The 21,946-nt window shown below is 42.5% G+C and overlaps 2 protein-coding genes across 16 annotated transcripts in view; one reads left to right on the top strand and one right to left on the bottom strand.

Moving 5' to 3' along the window:
- FIRRM (FIGNL1 interacting regulator of recombination and mitosis) overlaps nucleotides 1-14,080 on the top strand; it is a 62,889-nt gene extending 48,809 nt beyond the window's left edge. For 2 of the 3 annotated variants that reach the window (XM_051858392.2, XM_017345703.3), the window contains 8 exons: nucleotides 125-310; nucleotides 3,671-3,793; nucleotides 5,175-5,270; nucleotides 7,781-7,894; nucleotides 10,162-10,266; nucleotides 10,828-10,908; nucleotides 11,831-11,950; nucleotides 13,076-14,080. In XM_051858392.2, the coding sequence (XP_051714352.2) occupies nucleotides 125-310; nucleotides 3,671-3,793; nucleotides 5,175-5,270; nucleotides 7,781-7,894; nucleotides 10,162-10,266; nucleotides 10,828-10,908; nucleotides 11,831-11,950; nucleotides 13,076-13,261 (1,011 nt within the window). In that variant the 3' untranslated portion in view covers nucleotides 13,262-14,080. The remainder of the gene's footprint in view (nucleotides 1-124; nucleotides 311-3,670; nucleotides 3,794-5,174; nucleotides 5,271-7,780; nucleotides 7,895-10,161; nucleotides 10,267-10,827; nucleotides 10,909-11,830; nucleotides 11,951-13,075) is intronic. The other variant, XM_070076861.1, reaches the window with a different exon arrangement.
- SCYL3 (SCY1 like pseudokinase 3) overlaps nucleotides 13,418-21,946 on the bottom strand; it is a 41,483-nt gene continuing 32,954 nt past the window's right edge. For all 13 annotated transcript variants that reach the window (XM_051858400.2, XM_008264089.4, XM_051858401.2 and 10 more), the window contains 3 exons: nucleotides 19,935-20,106; nucleotides 14,776-15,452; nucleotides 13,418-14,093 (listed from right to left, as the gene is read on the bottom strand). In XM_051858400.2, coding sequence (XP_051714360.2) covers nucleotides 14,034-14,093; nucleotides 14,776-15,452; nucleotides 19,935-20,106 — 909 coding nt within the window. In that variant the 3' untranslated portion in view covers nucleotides 13,418-14,033. The remainder of the gene's footprint in view (nucleotides 14,094-14,775; nucleotides 15,453-19,934; nucleotides 20,107-21,946) is intronic.

A 21,946-nucleotide genomic window follows, 5' to 3' on the forward strand; every position in this document is an offset into this window, starting at 1 on the left:
ATGCCTAGTGATATTACTATGCAGTTAAAAACCTTTTAAAATCTTAAATCTGGAAGCTAGTACATAGTGCGTGTGTATCCTCTTAACCATCTCATGTTACTTTTCTGTCTTTTAACTCTCTCAGGTGGAGTTTATCCAGAAATTTTCTCCGAAAGAAGTGGAAAATTTGCGTCTGTGGCAATATATTTCCTTCCAGGCATTGTCTGCAGAACTTAAGAGACAGACTACAGAGGAAGTCGCCACAGTAGGCACCGCACAGTGCAGGGAGTGGCTGAGCAGCAGTCACACTTTGGGAGATCTGGAGTCTCTGGTGAGATGATTTTGATCCAGCCAGCACATGTTTACCTAACACTGTTTTAGTGACTAGGGATAGAGGTTACAGCAGCAAGACGGACACCACCTGTGCCTCTGTCTGTGTTAGAACTCAGCAAGATTTTCAGTTTCTGTTAAAGAATCAGTGAGAAACTTCTGTCCTCTTAATTGATGTAAACTATACCAAGTGTGTTTCTCTGTCAAGGCACACTGGGACAATGTGAAGCACATTAGGAAATACTTCATTTGTAATGTCTCTGCTGATGCATCCCTGGATTAGGCAGACACAATTCTTTTATTTGGCAAAATATAACTATTTTATGCAAATCTACTCTGATCCTTTGTGCATCTATTTAAAATGTCCCCTCCTGAAATAGTGGATTAAAGAGACTCATCTACTACAGGTAGAAAATATCTCATTTTTATTATTTTATTTGGTTGTTACCATTAATCAAAGTTACACATACACAGGTTAAGGGAGTAAATCTCATAGACCTTCCCCACCCCACTCTGTGTCTGGAAGTCGGCACTGGCTCAGATCTGTATCTGTCATCTATCTACTGCCTCAGGGCATCCCACCTCTCCCTTTCCACACCTCCCTCCACATGCACTTGGACCCTGAGTCAACCCTTTGGGAGCCTCCATTATATCCTTGCCATGGTGCTGCCCAGAGTTCACTTCTCCTTCCCACACTTTGGTGGGCCTGAAGTTAGGGGTCACCTCCTGTTTGCATCTGCCTCGTTCTGCAAGTGTATGTCACAAGCATAGTCCTACCTCCTGACAGGGGAAGACACAGCATTGACCCCACATGTCCTGTACCTCCACTTTGCATGAGAGGCCCACACGCTTGCTCTCCCACCATCTTCCAGGCTTTCTTCACTTTGAGCCATGGCACAGTGGAAAGCCCCCTCCAGTCACTTCCAGGGAGTCGTGGATTGACATGCATTTTGAGCCTTGCATTCTTTAAACTCTTCATTCCGCCCAACACTCCACATGGCATTCAGAGGGGCCTCACATTCTGTGTGTGGTGCTGCCATTAAGTTACCCAGTCCTGGAGGCAGATCGTCCCCTTACCTTCCTTCTGGACCATCCTTCCCATGAGCACCCTGGGCAGCCACTCGGAGCACCTGCCTGTCTGCAGCATATTATGCAGGGCTGGCTTCTAAGTCACTTCTTCCCCCCCTAGAAAATAGGTGATTTCTCAGGGATCTACATCCATTGACTGGATGTAGTACATGTAGCTCAGTCTTCCAATTTAGTGTTAATTCCATCATGAATTCACTCCTTTACTCAGCAAATAGATCTCAGTGCTATTATTGGCACGTTCAGTTCTGGGAATTAGGTTATACTGGGGAATAAAACCAAAAATGGCCACTTTCATGGTGCTGTATTCTAGTTTAGCAGTGGACAGGAAATGCCAGTTTATGATAAGTGGAAAAAAATCAAGCAAGAATAAGGAGTAGGGTATTCAAGAGGCTGGAGGCCTATTTGCAATTCAAATTAGGAACTGAGCATTTTCTCAGGGCCTGTGTTTCCATCTTGAGTATGTTTGTTACTCTGTTAGGTTATGGCACTTGGCCATGATTAAGATAATTCTAAAAACTTACATATATGCAAAGGAAATAATTTTTTTAATGTGCCTTCATTTTGGAAAACCTGTTAAATACCTAGTCAGGATTCTATTACAATTTTTGCTCATATTTTGACTTTAATGCGTGGCAGTTTTTATAGTAAATACAAAAAGTCTTCTGTATTTTAGGTAAAATAAAAGCAACAGTGTTCTAAACTTGAGTAAGCCCTTAAGGCTATGACTGAAACTTCAGTCTAGCAGATCACTGAGTGTGTTTGTTTATAAAAGGAAGTAGGTAAGTGGCCAATAAGGAGCTCTGTAGTGATTACATACAATGAAATGTGTGTTGAAGTACATGGATTAAAGGTTTCCGTACTGATCATTAGATTGTCTCATGTCCTTCACCCTGCCACCCCACCATGCCAAAAACAACCCCATTCCAGGCCAGAGAGAGAGAGATTTGAGTATTTTTCACATACAGATAGGAGTGATTCAAAAAAATACATTTAGTTTAAAATTTCAGACAGTATACTTCTAAGTACTAGCTTATTAAATTGCTAGAAATTTCAAAAAAAGTTTTTAAAGATTTATTTATTTGGGGCTGGCGCCATGGCACAGTAGGTTAATCCTCCGCCTGCGGTGCCAGCATCCCATATGGGCGCGGGTTCTAGTCCCAGCTGCTCCTCTTCCCATCCAGCTCTCTGCTATGGCCTGGGATAGCAGTAGAAGATGGTCCCTCCACATGGAAGACCAGAAAGAAGCTCCTGGCTCCTGGCTTCAGAGTGGTGCAGCTGTGGCCATTGCGGCCATCTGGGGAGTGAACCAGTGGAGGGAAGACCTTTCTCTCTGTCTCTCCCTCTCACTGTCTTTAACTGTACCTCTCAAATAAATAAATAAAATCTTTAAAAAAAAAAAAAACAGATTTATTTATTTCAAAGAGTTATAGAAAGGCAGAGACAGAGAGCAAGAGAGAGAGGTCTTCCATCCACTGGGCTGATCCAAAGTCAAGAGCCAGGAACTGCTGTGTCTCCTTCATGGGTGCAGGGGCCCAAGAACTTGTACCATCTTTCACCACTTTCCCAGGCATGTTAGCAGGGAGCTGGATCAGAAGTGGAGCAGCCAGGACTCTAACCAGCACCCATATGCCACAGTGCCGACCCTAGAAATTTCAAATTTTAAAAGAGGAATAATAAAAATCTAGCAAGCTGTAAATATTGCTGGTGCGTAAGGTGAAAAAATAGAACTTTTCACTGATGAATATCATGAATTAGGTTGACTGTACTGACCACTTAAAGGAAATTTATGAAAATGCCATAGTGTTTCCCTTTTAAGTCAGTATTTTCAGAGAAAATAACACGAATGTTTCTATATATAAAGTAAATTAGTTTTAATAAAATACACAGTTAGCCTTCTGATCTCCAAGAATCCCACAAAAACTGCTCTGTACTTAGTGTGCAGATTTTTTTTTGTCATTCCTAAACAGCGTGTCTACATTGTGTTAAGTATTAGAAGTAAGCTGTAGATGACTTAAAGTATACGGGCCAGTGGAGGTGGAGGCTGGAGGGGTCCTGGAACCAGTCTCCCATGTATACTGAGGGATAACTGTTTGTTTTTTAAAGAATATTTTTTTAAAAATAACTGAAAATACCATTTTGGTTCTTAGAAACACTATTCTAAATGGACTTTTGTGAAACATCCTAAGTAACTCTGGAACCTCTGGGTCATTAGGCTCTTGGTCCTTTAGTCTGGTTCCTAACCTCAGGTCGTCTTCCTCTCTCACTGCCGTAGAACACAGTGCTGTCGTCTTTGTTGGCTCTGTGTCATTCTGCTGGGGAAGCTTTGGATGTCCGACAGCAGACTGCAATTATGGAAGCTGGGAGTCAGCTTTGGCCTTTTTTAAACATTAAACAGGTAAGGCGAGCAACTGATTATTTCCCTGAAGAATAACTAAAAAATACTGAATAAAAGAGAACCGTATTGAAATTTCCCTCTGCAGTAGGTTTATCTACCTTTTTGGTGGAACTTGTGATTAAAATTTAAAATAACTGTTTGTACTTTCTCAGGCATGTTTTTTTTTCCCAGAATGTGATGGTACATATTAATACAATTAGAATCTATTTTCATGACTTACTGGACTCTGCTTTTTTGAAAACTCTCTTCTGTGGCTGTTCTCTTTTGGGCTTATGTAACTGTTCCATGATCCTACTGTGTTTACAAAACCTGGGCAGGGAGAGGGATCTGACCTAAAGGTGGAAGGGTAGTGAATGGATGTCACTGATTTCCCCTCTCAGCAAAGCAAAGAAGCGAAGTGACGATCAGACTAAAATTAGAATGATCTACATACTACCAACAGCTGTAAACTTCAATATCAGAGTGCCAATTGTAGCCCAGCTCCTCTGCTTCTATTCCAGCACCTTGCTTATGTGCCTGGAAAGGTAACAGATGATGGCCCAGGAATTTGTGTCCCTGATACCCACGTGGGAGACCAGGATGGAACTGTGGACTCCTGACTTGACGGCTGGCCCAGCCCAGGCTGTTGCAGACATTTGGGAGCAAACTGGAATATTGAAGATCTCTCCTTCCCTCTGTCACTCCACCTACCAAATAAATATTTTTTTAAAAATTGAAAAAGATAATCTTCTTGGGCTATAACTTAAAATACACAATAATTATGGAGGGGAGAAACAGGAATTTTAATTAATTTATTTGTAAGTGTTACAGAGAGGGAGAGACAGAGACCTTCCATCCACTGGTTCACTCCACTGCTGGCTGCAACGGCCCAAGCTAGGCCAGGCTAAAGCCAGGAGCCAGGAGCTTCATTCAGGTCTCCCATGTGAGTGGCAGGTGCCCAAACACTTGGGCCATCTTCCACTACTTCCCGGGCCATCAGCAGGGAGCTGGATCAGAAGTGGAGCGGGTAGGACACAAATCAGCACCTATAAGGGAAGCACCACAATGCTGGCTCTGGAGAAATGGAATTTTAAGAAGGTTAAGGAACAAACAGACTTTTCAGTGGTAGGAGCAACTAGATCCCTTTCAGAGTTAAATTTGGATTTGAATTATGGCTCTGCCTTTTCCTACTCACATCACCTGTAGCAGTTTATTTAACTTCCGGCTCTGTATTAAAATGAGGGCAATGATATCCACCCATAGAGTTCTTGTAGGATATAAATGAGGTAATAACGGACTTAGCATATTGCCTCATATATAATAAACGCTCAATTAAAGGTTTCTAGTATAGTTTTCCTTATGTAATTGAAAAAATTTCACCAGAATTGTTTTGTTTCTTAAGGTAACGGGTCAACCCTGTGTTCAGCAGACGTTTAGCCTTTTACTTCCACTCTTGGGATTTTTCATTCGGACTCTAGAACCTCAGCTGATCAGTCAGGTAAGAACAGGCGATCAATCACACTTTGTTCGCCAAGACCCAGATACAGTTCATGGCTCCTGGTTTCAGTTTGGCACAGTCCTAGCTGATGCAGGCATCTGGGGAGTGAACCAGTGGATGAAAGCTTGCTCACTTTTTCCTCTCATTCTGCCTTTTGAGTAAGTAGAAATATATGTGTGTGTGTGTGTGTGTGTGTGTGTGTGTATATATATTTAAATGGAGATTGTTAAATTGGTACTGCTTAAAGTCACTTTCTAGAAAGTCGCTTTTATTTATTGCCATTTGCTTGCTACTTTCTTAGTGAACTGAACCAAGTGTCAGATTCACTTTTCTTCCAGGATGTCTCCTTAATTCTCTGCCTTCTTTCTTCTAGAATATTGTTTATACTAGGCTTTATCTGTTCTTACCTGTCACCCTGATGCTGAGCAGTCAAAACTTTTTGTTGTTGCTGTTAACTCCTCAAGAAAAAAAAAATCCCAGAAGTGAGGAGTTACAGTTGCTCTGTTGAAGCCTGCATTCACAGCACTTCAAAGGCGTTTCAGCAGCTGTGGGATTATGGAATATAACCAGTGAGCACTTGAGATAGCTGTTATTTCCATGAAGAAATGCAATCATTTTGAAAGAGTATACTGAATTTTCTGTGGACTCAAGCTCAGCTGTGACAAGGAGAGCTTAGGACTCTGGCCCCGATTATGCCTTCCTTTGGAGGTTATAAGTCACCAGAGAGAGAAAGTGACGTGATTTTCTTATCTAAAGTGAATTGGAAGATTTGGAGTAAGTCTGTATTGGGCCGAATTAATCCCCTGAATCAAAAATCAAGGTCAGGGTCAAGTAGGAAATAGAAACAAAAATTGTTAAGAGGAGATACTAACTCTTCTTTTTAGGAAGATGTAGGAGATAACAGCCCTTTATGTGGTGGTACGTAAAGAATTGAAACTATTAAGAACCTTGGGTTTCAGTAGGTCCTGTTAATAGTCTGCATCTGAAGAAGTTATTGCCTGGTAACTAGATACTTGACTTCAAAAGTCATGTCATAATGGAAATATGTACTTATCTTATATCTGTTTTGGTGCAAAAAACTTCTTAAATCCATGCATAATTTTTTAATAATAGCAATTTTTCATGAACTCTTTAAAGAGTTTAAAGTTTCCTTGTATTCTTTAATTAATTGATATAACATGTGTTAGTAAGTTGTAAAGAATGAGAATAAAGTAAAAAGAAGTGACTCATATTGAAAGCAACAGTTTGACATTGCTGACTCTGAAGGTTCTAATACTCTTTCAAAAATTAAATACAGATTAATTTTGTTTTAACATGTCTACCTTTAAAAAACCCAAATGAGGCATAGGGTGTTAAGCCGCTGCCTGCATCCCACAGGGGTGCCATTTGGAGTCTTGACTGCTCCACTTCAGTCCAGCACTCTGCTAATGGCCTGGGAAAACAACAGAAGATGGCCCAAGTGCTTGGCTCCTGCCACCCTGGTAGGAGACCCAGATGAAGCTACTGGCTTCAGCCTGGCCCGGCCCTGGCTTTTGCAGCCATTTTGGGAGTGAACCAGCAGATGGGAAAGCTCTCGCACTCTCTCTGTCTTTCAAATAAAGTAAGTAAATCTTTAAAAGAAAAAAATTCTGGAAACTCAGTATCTCAGGTAAATAGGTCATATAGATATCTCTTCCTTTATAGAAAGCCTTCACTTCAGTGAAGTCTAAATCAGGGATTGGCAGGCTATTCTCCTCGATAGATTTCACCCTCCTGTTTTCAGCCCAAAAGTTAAGGATGGTTTCTGTATTTGTAAAGGTCTGTAACATTTTTAAAACCTGTGCAATAGAGAACCCATTGCCTTGCAAAGCCTAACATATTTACTAGTTGGCCCTTTATGGATAGTTACCCAAAACTTGCTTCAAGTGATCAATTTTCTTCAATAGAATTTTTTATTTAAAGATTTATTTATTTATTTGGAATACAGCAATACAGAAAGACCATCCGTTGGTCCATTCCCAAATGGCCACAGCAGCTGTGGCTGGGCCAGGCCAAAGCCAAGAGCTTCCTCCATGTCTCCCTCATGGATGCAGGCAACCAAGGACTTGGGCATCCTCTGCTGCTTTCACAGGCCATAAGCAGGGAGCTGTATCAAAAGTGGAGCAGCCAGGAATTGAACCAGTGCCCACATGGGATGCCAGCACTGCAGGCGGTGGCTTAACCTTCTACACCACAGCACCAGCCCCTCACTAGGATTTAAAATACAAAATTTTTAAAGGTTTGGTAATGTTTTTTAGGAACACATGTGTTTATGGTTGGAGGCAGGGGGATGTGGTCAGAAGAATGTTAGTAATCATGATTCATTTATTTGATCGTCTTGCTCAGCTTTTACTTGTGAAGTCAGGCTTCACGGAGCATTGGCTGTTCTGCCTTATGTTCTGTTTCCTACATACCGAGTCCGATCTTAGGTAGTCGTGCATCTATACAAAATTCTGTTCCCATAAACTTTTCTTTGGTTTCTGCCTCTTCAGGTAGTAACTCTGCAGACCTCACTACTTAAGTTTGAGCCTCCCGACCACGTTCGTTTGGCAATGCTGGATTTTCTGTCTACTCTGGGCAAGCTTTTTATACCTCAAGCTATCCAGGTAATACTCTCTTAATTCTTGTTATGCTTGTGTTAATTGAAAACAAAATTTCTGTAAGAATGTGCCTGAGGGATTTTTAAGTCTTTCACTTCTAAAATTCTGCAGATTACTAACAGTGAAAGTTGGGGGAAAATGTTTTCTAATGAGAAGGTGACTCAAAATAGAACTTGTTTTCCTTTAGAAAATTGTATGTTGACATACAAATAATTGATCGGCTTAGTTACTGTTTGAGACAAGACATTCATTCATAGGCTGGCGCCGGGTCTCACTTGGCTAATCCTCCGCCTGCGGTGCCGGCACCCCAGGTTCTAGTCCCGGTCAGGGCGCCGGATTCTGTCCTGGTTGCTCCTCTTCCAGTCCAGCTCTCTGCTGTGGCCCGGGAGTGCAGTGGAGGATGACCCAAGTCCTTGGGCCCTGCACCCCCGCATGGGAGACCAGGAGGAAGCACCTGGCTCCTGGCTTTGGATTGGCACAGCGTGCCAGCTGTAGCGGCCATTTCGGGGGTGAACCAACAGAAGGAAGACCTTTCTCTCTGTCTCTCACTGTCTAACTCTACCTGTCCAAAAAAAAAAAATTCATTTATATTCCAGCTGGGTTCTGGCATATAAAGTTCCATTGGGCAGAGAACATTACTTATGTCTTCTGAGGAACAGTATGTAACAAGGAAATTAGTAATTCCTTGAAGTTACTCTCTTGGCTTTATCTCCATGAAAGGGAGTTTATAATGAGACACTATTTAAAAAATGATGCAAAGTATATATTGCCCACAAGGGATATATTTTTTATTGTACTGTAAAAGGCCTGGCTATATGTGTCTGTTGACTTTCAAGACAGACCTCACAGCAGAGATCCTCCTAAATTGAGAGTTCTGCCTTCCTTTTTACTATAGTCAAAGCCCAACAGTTCTAGATAGTTGACTTTTTTTTACTCTCAAGGGAGAGAATGCAAAAAGAACTCACTGATGAGAATTTTCTCATGTAATAGAACCAAACATAGTAGAAGACAGCACATGTGATTAAAATCTTTAAATCTAAAAACATAACTGATCAATTCTAAAGTTTTTTAAAATTTCATAAATAAATTACACGTAAGGTAATGTTTAACAAGGTAAGTGTAGATGTTGATAGCTTTTCTTCAGGTCTCTTCACAAAAGTACCCAGAGATACTTGGATTTGATGTGTCCTCTTTTAAACCAAAAAATAAGCTTATTCTGAAATGCTAATTAATTTGTACCTATCTGGCAACCCTGCATGGGCTGAGACCTATGGAATAAATGTTATACAAGTATTATCGGAAACTACAATGTTTTGGGGCAGGCGTCTAGTGCCATTGTTCAGCTACCGCTTGGGATGCCCACATCCTATACAGGGTGCCTGGGTTCAAGTCCCCTTGCGAGTCCACCTTCCTGCTAATGTGTGCCTTTGGAGGCAGTAGGTGATGGCTCAAGCACTCGAGTCCCTACCACCCTTGTGGGAGATCTAAATTGGGTTCTGACCTCTTTTCAGCTAGGCCTGGCAGTTGCAGGCATTTGGGGAGTGAACCAGTGGATGGAAGCTCTCTTTTTGTGTGTCTATGTGTGTCTCTGAAATCTGCCTTTCACATAAGTAGAAATAATAATTTAGATTCATGCTATAAAAGATAGTGTCATGCTGCACTTAACTAGATACCTCAGAGTCTATAAATATTAAAAATAAAAATAAAAAACTGATGTCTTATACATTCCCAGGGGTGAGGTCAGGACCCAAAGAAATTTTGGGGACTCATCAGCATATAAGAGGCATAATTTAAAGCCTTGTGATAAGTGCATTTACCTATCAAAGAAAATTTGAATGGCTATGTATATGTATATATGTAGCATATTTATGATGGTGGCAGTATATAAGGGTAATGTCTGTACTGTATTTAATGGTGGCAAGTGCTATGGAGGAAAAAGCAGGGAAGGGAGGGATGAAGAATACGTACGTGGGGTAGTCTGGGACATCCCTGAGGCGACACGTAAGTAAGGGAAGCAAGCCACGCGCTGCCTGGGGGCCCTTCCACACACAGGACACAGCGTGTGCAAATCCTGTGGGACAGGAGCATGCCTGGTAGATGCAGAGGAGCACTAGAAGCCTGCACATGGAGCTGGGCAAGCCATGGTACGGAGTTCAGAAGTGACATGACGCTCTAATACGTGTTCCAGGGACAAGACCCTGAAAACTTGACAACATTGAGCATACTGAATGTATTCCACTCAGATTCCTCTAATAAGGTTTCATTCTCCTTAGGACAAAATTCTGCCCAACCTGTCTTGCATCTTTGCCTTGCTGCTCTCTGAGAGGAACTGGCTGATAGAACAACACGCCCTGGAGGCATTCACTCTGTTTGCTGAGGTAATTGTAAAAACTGATTTATCACAGTGACCTCCAAAAAGCATGTCAGCATTTCTTGAGCTGCTGCTTCTGTATTTTTAATTATAAAATATTCTGCTGGTGGGGACATTACTGATTTTTTTTTAACAAGATTTCGAAATGAGGCCCAGAGAACTGAAACTACAAGAGATATTCACGGCAGGCAGTCTTCCAGATAGTAGTTTTAGGTTGAGTGATGATACCTTTCATTATCAACCTCAACCTGTTAGTTCAGTTCTTAGAGAAAGCAACTCCTGCCATAGGTTGCTGCTTTATCTGACCTCTTGCTGTGTAGTCATAAGGAGTGCAGAGGCAATAGTGTGACTGCACAGCAGGAAAGCTTGCAATTCTAAATGTGTACAGGTTAATGTGTTTCCCTGTGCACCCTAAAAGAACTGTGAACATACCATCTTTGAGTATCCTCTGGCACTACTTTGCATTAAAGTGAATTTTTAATTAAGGCAATTCTTAAAAGTCATGTATTTGTCTTTGCAAGTTGCTCAAAGTTATGAAAATTGGTCTTGTTTACCCACTTTTTAATAGGGAACAAATCATGAAGACATAGTTCCACAGTGTATCAGTTCTGAAGAAACTAAGAACAAAGTCGTATGCTTTCTGGAGAAGGTACTGCATTTATATAGCTATTTTATTCTTGATCATAATCTGTCCTCCTCTTACCCCCAGTGCTCAGCACAGAGCTGACATAGATTATTAAGCAACTGAGACCCTATGAAGGACTTAAAAAAGTTCATGGAAAAATGGAATTAAAATAGGCTTATTATTGCGCAAAAATTTTACATTCAGTTTTTTCATAATACAAATTTTCCAAGAATATTTGGTAGACACCTTGTATGCATGGATTTCAGAATATTTTGCACCATAGTAAACTTATTTTTTTTTTAAAGATTTTTATTTATTTATTTGAGAGGTAGAGTGACAGACAGTGAGAGGGAGAAAGAGAGAAAGGTCTTCCATCCACTGGTTCACTCCCCAAATGGCCACAACAGCCAGAGCTGAGCCGATCCGAAGCCAGGAGCTTCTTCCAGGTCTCCCACACCGTGCAGGGGCCCAAGTACTTGGAGCACCTTCTACTGGTTTCCCATAGCAGAGAGCTGGATGGAAGAGGAGCAGTAGGGACTTGAACCACAGCCCGTAAAGGTTGCTGGTGGTGACAGCTTTACCCGCTTTGCCACATTGCCGGCCCCTGTAAGCCAGATGTTAAGTACTTGTGTGTATACTGCTGTTGCCAGTTTCTTTGCCTCTAGCAAGTCAGCCAACTCACTGTTTTCCTAGAAAGAAGACTCAATAGCTTTTTTTTTTTTTGGGGGGGGGGGGGAGCTTTGTAGAGTGACTTTATGCAGTTTGCACTAAAAGGAAGCATCAATGGAGGAGTCCAACTACCCAGTTTTGCCTGCTTGTGTGGTTTAATGCTCAGTCCTTACACACAAATTACTGGCTTTTTCATTTTTTGAATATTGTACCATTTGATATCTGGTAGACTATCGTACACACTGGCGTTTACTTGGTGTTTCATGGTTTCTGGCAGACTGGGTTTATAGATGAAACTGAAGTTGCCAAAGTGGAACGTGTGAAACAGGAGAAAGTTCTTTTCTGGGAACGCTTTGCTAAAGTGACCACAGAAGAATCAAAGTGGCCACCTTCACAGGTACGGACTGGCTTCTGAGTGTGGGTCCAACTTTGTTAAAGAAAATCCTGCCCTTTTTACTTACTGAGAAACCGGCTGGTTCTTGGCCTGGTGTTGAATTTCAAGTCAAACAGATCTAGACAAGTAAAATTCTCCTGTCTTGCATTAATTGTTCTTTTAAAAAATCACGTCTTCCTGGAAGGTGCATATCAAATATGCTCTTTGAATAATAACTTTCAGTAATTTGTAGTGACCTTTGGGGAAGTTACATATTGGACTAACAGTGCTTTAAATGTAGCTGTTTCTGAACCACGAAAGATAATGAATTTACTTTCCTTCTAAAATGGTTAATTGAACTTCTTGCCTCATTCATCAAACCAGCCCCCTAATAATTTCTAGCAATGTCTAAATATCATATATGCCTGTTAAGAGGCAGAAATTAGACATCTCTAAGGATATTCAAAATTGTTTCAAGCACTAGGAGTGTGTATCTGGAATATAAATCCGTAACAACAGAGTACTGTGGTTTTAAAAGACATGCAACTTTCATGCCTGAAATCTCAAATTCACTGTACCAGATAAATAAGCCCTCATGAATGTATTTTTTGTGACCTGCCTTGCCTTGGAAGACTGTGATTTTGAAAGATATCTTGGCTGCAGACCTTGCTCCTCATGGCTGTGCCGTGATGTTTGAGAGCCTGACTTTTCTTGATCTGGCTCCAAATGCATCTGAAAGACTGTAGCTCTCATCACTTACAAATTTAGCATTAACATGAAAATGGAAGCATTTAGAAAATGTGTACTTGAGGCTTTACTAAGGACAGGGTGTGAGCTGTCTGATGAATCCTCGTTAGAAATTACTGGGCTAGGCAGCATTTCTCATTGAGAGTGGACACTGTTGTATGCCAGTCACAAACAAAAGCCATTGGTAAAAGCACCTTGACTCACTATGACAAACCAAAAATGCCTTCTAGATAACTGTAATGGAGGGAGGGGTACCTTTCCATCCTTGGGATCCAATGGCTAGAATAAAATTTGCATATAAATGTAGTTTTAAAATCTGTTGGATCAAGCTGTATTCATCTAAAAGGTACTTTATTTTTAGACCGGGTATTACGCCATAACTTATGTTTCCTCATTTTCCAGCCTTACGCACAGAGGGCCCATCCAGAGCTCCTCTTGGAAGAAGAGTACAGGTCAGCACTGCTAGCAGCAGCAGGGGCCGTGGAGGCAACCGAGTCGTTACTGCAAAAGGCTCCTGCTCCACCCTGGCTCCTAATGGAAATGGAGGCGCTCCAGGAGAGGATTGAGAAGCTAAAACGCATGCTCTAGGGTACCACTTAATGGACTGGGTCACAGTATCCCTGCTCAGAACTGGCTTGATGCTTTGTCACTGTACAGAACACGTCTCCATTTTGTAAATGAAAATCATAATGTAATTATGTCTATACATTTTCTAGCACATAAAACAGCTTCTATAAAGTTGAATCTAGTGAAAATAGTCTTTATTTGACATTTAAAGAACAGGATTGTGGGGGTATTTTTTAATAAGAGCTTTGGTACAACGTCATACATGTGGAACAGTTCCTGCCCAGGTTCCTCCTCACAGGACCGTTCACTCAGACAGTACAACTGTAAACAAATAAATAAGCTGCCTAAGGAGACCTTAGCAATTTAAAATCATTTATATAATTTATAGCTAAAATTTATTCAGCAAGTTGTATTTCATAATAGAGCTTCTCTTCTGATAAAGAAATGGCACAGAATTAAGCTAATCAGCTTGAATTTTTGTATTTATTGTCTTTACTTCCAGAATTGTCCTGGAAAAAAAACTGTATATTCCATATTTCCTCAGCTACTTGTTTCAAATGCACACAGGTTCTTCTCCCGAGAAGCAGTTCTGTGAGCCTCTCACCACCCAGAGCTTTTAGAAGTGAGCCCTTTCCACACTTCACTTGGCACAGACCGGACAACAAGAGCTCCTGGGATGGGCCGAACGGGCTGCTGCTGGGTTTTATTGTCCACATGGCCTGCTGTTGAGGTATTGATTTCACTTTTTGGGGGGGAAACATCCTTTTTGCTAGGGTTTAACTCATATCCATTGTCACCAGTTATTATCTTCCCAGTTCAGCTCCCCTTCGTCTCCCCAGCCTTCAGCCTCCCCCTGCAACAAAAGAAACACACCAAAAGCAACCTACTGGAACAAACCATACCACATCTGAGAGGCTGAGAATTTAGACTTAACCCAACCCTTGTCTTTTAATGCCAGAATACACTGGCTCATGCTAAGTAAGAGAAAGCTATAACTGAGAGCAGAAAAGTACAGACACTGTTCTGGTTCCAGTGTTACAAAACCAAAGACACATTTTAAGAACCACATAACCCAGTAAAGGCAGTCCTAATGACATGGAAGGGACCATTAAACAGTCAACCCATAGGTTGCTACATTTTTCTAGGGAAGGAAAGACCATTCTTGGATCTGGTTTTGTTAATTCTATGCCAGATTTGATCATTTTAACTAATGGTGCACATTAATCTTCATTGGGCCAACAGCACGTGTGTTACAGTGGTACCTACAAGGGAAATCCTTAAACTAATAGCACAATTGTGAAAAGTACTAACTAGGGGCAGGGGTTAGAGTGTGGATAAGATGCCTGCATCCCACATTGGAGTGCCTGGGTTCAGCACTTCGATTCTGGCTTCGCGGGAGGCAGTGTTGACATGCCTCAAAGCTGGGTTCCTGTCACCCACATGGGAAGCCTGGCTCCCAGCCTTGGTCGGAGCCATTGTGGGCAGGTATCTGGGGAGTGAGCAAATGGCTCGACAACAACAAAGCAAGCACTTACCTCAGTAATCTCTGCTGCAGCAAATTTGGAAGAAAACTGCATCACTGGTGAGATATTGTCCTTGCCGGGGACCATCATTTCTGTCCTCAGTTCAGGTAAAATAAGAAAAGCAGCGGAAGGCTTGATTTCAGGGATCATATCAGCAAACCAGTCCAACTCAGGATCTTGTACTGGCTTCTTTTTCACCTGAATGGTAAATTCCTCTCCTAAACCAAGTTCTGATGGGACCTTAAGTGGCCTTTCTTGTGACAGCACTTTTGGTGGCCTGATTTGGTCTGGGTCACCCCCACTTTGTACAAGACTGGTCTTTTGTGGTAGACTTGATTTCAAAGGCTTAGATTCTTCAGTGAGTGAGAGCAGAGCAGGAACAGGCTCCTGCCCCCGTGAGGTAACAGGTCTCGGAGCAGAGATTCCAGTGTCTGGGTTTACTTCAGCATCCACACTGCTGGGCTCACAGTCGCCCCAAGACGACTGCGCATCCATGCCAGTGCCCTGGGACTCCGCGGCATCACCTGGTTCTCTCGGCCAAATCTGAATGCTGACGGTTTGGTGCTCAGACTCCTCAGGCTCACTCCAGTCGGGCCACTCCTCTGACTTTTTAGAATCTGATGGGAAATTTTCACTGTCCCCTGAAGTATTTTTAACATCTGAGACTCCATTCATGGAAAACTGATTGCCTGTGGGATATATACAAGAATTACTCTCCTATTTAGGGGAAAGTTAGCATTAAGGGAACATGGAGGTTTAACATTAATGTACACTAAAAAAAAGATCCTGGCAGAGCACAACATCTAAGACGTGAGGTAAGTTATCCAGATGCTTCCTGGGTGGCACTGACTGAACGAGAAGGTTACCTCACTGGAAGCACATACCAAGTAACAACTGGGGCATCCAATTCTTTACCAAATACCTAAACGTACTGTTCATTGGTAAAATTGTCTGTAAATACAGAAATGTTCTAAGCCTCAAAATGTTAACTGCATAAACTCTGAAAAAATGTGTGCTCAAATTTCCTGAACCCAGCTTATCCGTTTGTGTGTTTTTTTTTTTAAAAGATTGATTTATTTGAAAGGCAGAGAGAGACACAGTGAACCACTACCTGTTGGTTCACTCCCCAAATGGCCACAATAGCCAGGCCTGGGCTATGCTGAAGCCAGGAGCTGCTTCTGGGTCTCCTACATGGGTGCAGGGCCCAAGCACTTGAGCCATCCTCCACTACCTTCCCAGGCCATAGCAGGGAGCTGCTATCCTTGTTTTAAAGACTTCCCTAAATATGGTTCAGGTGTTAAGAAATCTTAGGCCAAGATTTCCCGAACATTGAAACACAGGACTCCTTCCCATGACATGCCCAGGAACCTTTTTTTTTTTTTTTTTTTAAAGAGAGAGAGAGAGAGAGGTCCTCTGTCCGCTGGTTCACTCCCCAGTTGGCCACAATGGCCAGAGCTGTGCCGGTCCAGAACCAGGAGCTTCTTCTGGGTCTTCACGTGGGTGCAGGGGCTCAAGGACTTGGGCCATCCTCTACTGCCTTCCCAGGCCATAGCAGAGAGCTGGATTGGAAGTGGAGCAGCCAGGTCTTGAACTGGCACCCATATGGGATGCCGGCACTTCAGGCTAGGGTGTTAACCCGCTGCACCACAGCACTGGCCCCAACTTTTTTTTTAACTGATTTTTATTTGAAAGGGAGAGACAGATGGAGATCTTCCATCTACTGGTTCTTTCCTCAGATGATGGGGACTGGGTCAAAGGCAGGAACCTGGACCTCCATCCAGGTCTGCCACGAGAGTGACAGGGGCCCAAGCACTTGGGCCATCTTCTGCCTTCCCAGGCACATTACCACAGGGACCTGGATTGGAACTAGAGCAGCTGGGACTCCAACCAGGCCTCATAGAGGATGCCAACATCAATGGCAGCAGCTTAACCCACTATGTTACATCAGTCTCTATTAACAACTTTCTTAACTACTGTTCTTGGCACAATGCTAAAGATGCTATACTAAGTCTCCAAAAGTCCAAAGCAAAGTTTCTGCTGGAAAAAAAAAAAAAAAAAAAAACTAAAAAGCAAGCAAGTAATAACCTGCTCTCACCAGGTAGGGTAGGTAGAAACAAAGTGGTCCAGGGAAGCAAGATGAGACCAAAGCTGGGTTCTATTAGGAAAACACTCATCCAAGCAATGGGAAAGCTGTATAGACTTAACACTTCTACCTGTCTGCAGGAATCTTGCTGTGTGTGCTTTTTGCTGTTGTTGGGCACGTTGCCAGTAGGAAACATTTAGGGGATATGCTAGCAGAGGGTTTCTCCAAGATTGGCAAGATCTGACTGCTGGCTGCAGATGACGTATTTGGGAGAATTTGAAGGTAAATAAGTTCAAAAAGTGAAAAGGCTAATAAATGGCTTCTTGATCTGTCACTGTTGGTGAGCAATGGTTAAAGGAAGTGGATATTTAACACTCGTAAAAGCTCTAGGGAGAACATCTCAAATATTTGAAGACACAAACCTTTTATGGAATGAATTACCTGCACCTAGAGGTGTTTAATAGACTGTATCCACTCCACTTGGTCATAGAAAGGATCAAGCATGTATGCATATATAACCTTTGACATTTAATTAAAAATTACAGCCCTTAGTGTGGTAGTGACTTAAAACTGATTCTACTTTCCACCTAGGAATAAAGTCTAAGAGTACAAGCACAACAGTAAATATATGCTTTTTTAAGATGGCTAAAATGTCAAATTTTATGCTATAGATATTTAACCCCCAGTAAAAATGATTATTTTAAAAAAATGTTGTCTTTAACAGTTGTATTCAGAAAGGTTTACACTACAGATTGGGCACTGTTCGAAATGATTTCAGAGGATTACAAGTACCTCCTGCTTTAAGGTGCCCACGAAGGAATGCCCCTGGGAAGCCAGCTCTAGCAGGCTGCCAGCTCTCAGCACTGCAGCCTCCTCCCTTACCCCCAGCCCTGCAAGGCCTGGTCTCTACACACCCTCCAGTCTTCTGCTTATCTGTACCACTACCCTTGCTAAAGAGAGTTCTATGTTTTTCTTACCCAGGGCCCTCTCTAAACTGTGCTCCCCAACTCATTTCAAGCAGACTTACTTTATATTAGCCCTTATTTTTAAGTCTGACCATACAGGTGAATTACAAGAGACTGAAAAAATGTAGGATCACCTCCCTTATACGACCCTGCTTCTTCAGAAATGCTCCTATGGACTTAAACTTGAAAGGTAGGGTGCTGCCTGGGCTCTGCTAATCTTTCTGCATGTAGAACCTCACTTGGCAAGTCAGTGGAATTAGGCCTTGATATCACAAGAAAACTTAACCTTCTGCTGTTCCAGTTTCTTACTAAGATCACAAAGTAATCGAGACAGATATAAACAAATGTCTATCTTAAGTATACAGAATGTCTACAACTAGGTAACGCAATAAACAGGGCCGGGAGTTTGGCACGGTGTTCAAGGCCCTGCTTTGGATGCCTGCATCCTGTACAGAGTGCCTGTGTTTGAGTCCTGGCTCTTCTAATTCCAGCTTCCTGCTAATGCACATCCTGGGAGGCAGCAAGTGATGACGCAAGTATTTGATCCCTCCCACCCACACTGTAAACCTGGATACCAGGCTCCTGGCTGGCTCAGTCCCAGCCATGGGAGGCATTTTGGAGTGAACCAGCATATGGATGGAAGATCTGTCTCTACCTTTCAATTCAGTATACAATACTGTGCCAAAGACTAGCCTAATGTTCACCCTTATCACAAAACAATGCCCCCCCCCATAAAGGTGTGGTATGATATATAAACCTCTCACTTGTTATTTGATGTAATTTGCTTTAAAAAAAAAAAAAAAAAAAGACCTGGTATCTGACCCTGCCCAATTCAGCCCATTCAGTATGCGTTTCAGAGCTGGAAAGGAGGTAAGCATCTCTCCCTCAGCCCTTTAAGTTCCTCTGAGCCACACTAACACCAGTGCATTGACAACGAGGAGATGAACTCTTCAAACTTTCAGGAAGCCAGGGTGCTTTAAAAATTCTTGTGGAGGTCAGTGCTGTGGCACAGCAGTTTAAAGCCCTGGCTTGCAGTGCCGGCATCCCATATGGGTGCCAGTTCAAGTCCTGGCTGCTCCACTTCCGATCCAGCACCTGGGAAAGCGGAGGATGGCCCAGGGTCCTTGGGCCCCTGTACCCATGTGGGAGTCCCAGAAGAAGCTCCTGGCTCCTGGCTGTGGATTGGCTCAGCTCTGGCCGTTGCGACCATTTGGGAAATGAACCAGTGGATGGAAGATCTCTCTCTGTGAAACTCTCTTTCAGATAAATAAAAAATTCTTTTGACATCAAAATTAGAGAAAAGCCTAACTGGTAGCTCTTTTCTACTAATAACGGATTCCATGCTATCTACTTCCTCTATCTAGGAGGTTTAGAGATCCCTCACTGCTGACAAGGTCATTGTTCTATTCAAGATTATCCAAAGGAGCAAGGAAGCAACAACACTGCTGATACAAAATTTTATAAGACCAAAGATTAAACTGGTGCCTCACATAAGAACTTGAAGTATCTAAAAATCATTAGCTTTGTACCCAATAAGTTAAAAAAAAAATCAAAAGAAACATCTACTGTAAACAAGAACTAATAAGAACTTCACCCTTTTGGAAACTGACAGTATCTACTAAAAATATATTTCTGTTCCAGAAAGGGTACCTCTGAGTGTTTGTTCAATAGCAGTGAAACCCAAAGCACACAGGATGCGTGTAAAGGGATATTTATTCCAGCACTGCTTGTAGTGATTAAAAACCCAGAAATGGGTGTTACTTTTGCAAATAAGGAAATGAGTGAACTATATTCAATAAAATACTAGTCAGCTATCAAAAAGCTGGATTTTTATGTATTGATCTGGAAACAGTTCTAGATCTAAGAAAATAAGTTCTAGATTTTTCATGTTTGTTTCCTCAACATTACCAAAAATACTATATAGATATGTACGTGAGCCTTAAAAAGATAAGGAATTCCCACTAACCTACTAAAACTGGGTACCTAGTTAGGAAAGAGAAATTACGTTTCTCCTTATACTTCTCTCTAGCATTTGACTGACTATAACTCTCCTGGCATTACTTGTATAATATTAAAAATCTAATGAACTAACAGCATCACAGTAAGTCTTAGAATCTTCTTACCTTCTGGGGAAAGGTCAACAGTTTTAGTAAAACTTGGGGCAGTGCGTTTGAAGATCTTGGTTCTTTGTCCACCCACAACCACCTCTGGTCCAAGCAGAGAGACCAGCACTGCTAGGCTATGAAGGGTAATGGCCACGATGGAATCACTGGTGTCACGCAGGCCCAGTAATACCTAGGAGCGAACGAGGCAGTGAGTGCAGACAACCACATCACCTCTTTTTCCCTCCTCATGTCAGCAGGCAAGTGGGCAGCAATCACACTGTGCTCATCCAGATGAATTACATTTTCTTAGGTGCGTGTTCTAGGTCCGTGGTTCTCAAACTACACATACTAAAAGCCTAATCTTATCACGTACTCTTTAAAAATACAAAACGAAAATGGACATCAACCTAAGATTACTCCATCAAATTGCTTATCTTTCCCTACTCACCTCCTCGCAGAACCCTGACTAGTGACGCTATGCAGGGCACTGAGGACTGACTGTCCTCATCCCCATCTCAGTGGGCTCGCCTGCCGCAAAGTGAGGCAACTGTGATCTGACCCAGGAATGGAAAATGCAGTCTAAAGAAACTTGGGGCTCCATGGTTTGCTTAAAATGAGGACAGCTAACTTGGGAGTTAAGGGACAAGCATGTTTGGCGTATGTATGTGAAAACAATAAAAACTGGCTTTCCAGTGCAGCAAAAGGAATGAAAACCGTCAGTCTGTGAGGCTTAGCTGCTGGTTTCCCCGTGAAATGGTCTGACATCCTTGTACTACATTCTTTTTTGCTTTAGCGGGTCTAATGTGGTTTTCAGTAACTTGCAATGAAACGCACCTCTTAGCTATGATTATGATAATCGGGCGCACGTATCGGGAGGCCAGGGTAGCTGCCTGCCCCACAGAAGTGACGGCATGAAAGGCATCAGAATACTGCTTCTGGTCCTATTTCTGGGAATTCACAACAGAGCCAGACCGACTGATCCTTTTATTTTCCTGGTTTAGTTTCTTCATTTACATATAATATCAAAGGTTTTAACACAACTGTATCGTGGGAGTGGGGCTCCAAAGTCAGCCCCCCTTGTGTAAACTCAGCACGTGGTATACCTGGGCTGACCCTGACTCACTATAAGCACAACGTGGCAGACATGACGCTGCCAACTCCCAGCCTACTCTGGAAGAGGCTGCCTTTGCCCTTTCGTTAGCCCTGACAAGCCTGGGAAGAAGTCCACCTCCCTTGTTAGAGAAATCATCTGAAACGAGGCACAGAGCTCTGCGACCTGCGTTCATGGACAAGCACAGCCTTTCCAGTCTCCCTGAGCCAAGGCCTTCAGCATCCCCAGGACATGAAGGAGCCGCGTCAGGGGCTGCATCCTGAGGAACAACAGACCCCCAAGCTGAACCCAGGCAGTCCCAACCATCGTGAGTCACTCAGGTGACTGCTGCTTTATAAAGCAACACGGGGGTGATTTGTGACCCAGCAGCAGATACTGAAACATCTTTCCCACTACTAGCTCCTTGAAAGCGGGCAGCATGTTCACAGATCTCATAGGAAAACAAGTAATCTGAAAGTCACCACGTGATTGGAATCGTTTTAATCTTTAAAAAATAAAAACAAACAAAACCTTGTCCTACGCTGAATAGCATCGCTCCAAAGGAAGCTTCCACACAGAATATGACCGTCCGATGAGGCATACTGGATTTAAGTGAACCCTAAACTCAATGACTGCTATCCTTTCAAGACCACGTAAAGACACAGGCACACAATTAAAGGCAAAGACAAATGAGGCAGCTTCAGACCAAGAAATTCCATGGATTTCTGGGAGCTACCAGAAGCTAAGAAGAAACAGATTCTCCCTGGAGCCTGCTCTTGCTGACTTTCTGGTTCTGGACTTCAGGCTAAAGGGAAGCTAAGGTCCTCAACGTCAGGGCAGACGTGAGAAACCTGGAGCCCCACGGTCATCCACCATCGATGGTGCTGATCACTCCTTCCTTTCCTGTTTATCTTGCAGTAATTTAATTATAGCCAATCTT

Source organism: Oryctolagus cuniculus, chromosome 7 (assembly GCF_964237555.1).
Source record: "Oryctolagus cuniculus chromosome 7, mOryCun1.1, whole genome shotgun sequence".
In the NCBI taxonomy this organism is placed as follows: Eukaryota; Metazoa; Chordata; class Mammalia; order Lagomorpha; family Leporidae; genus Oryctolagus; species Oryctolagus cuniculus.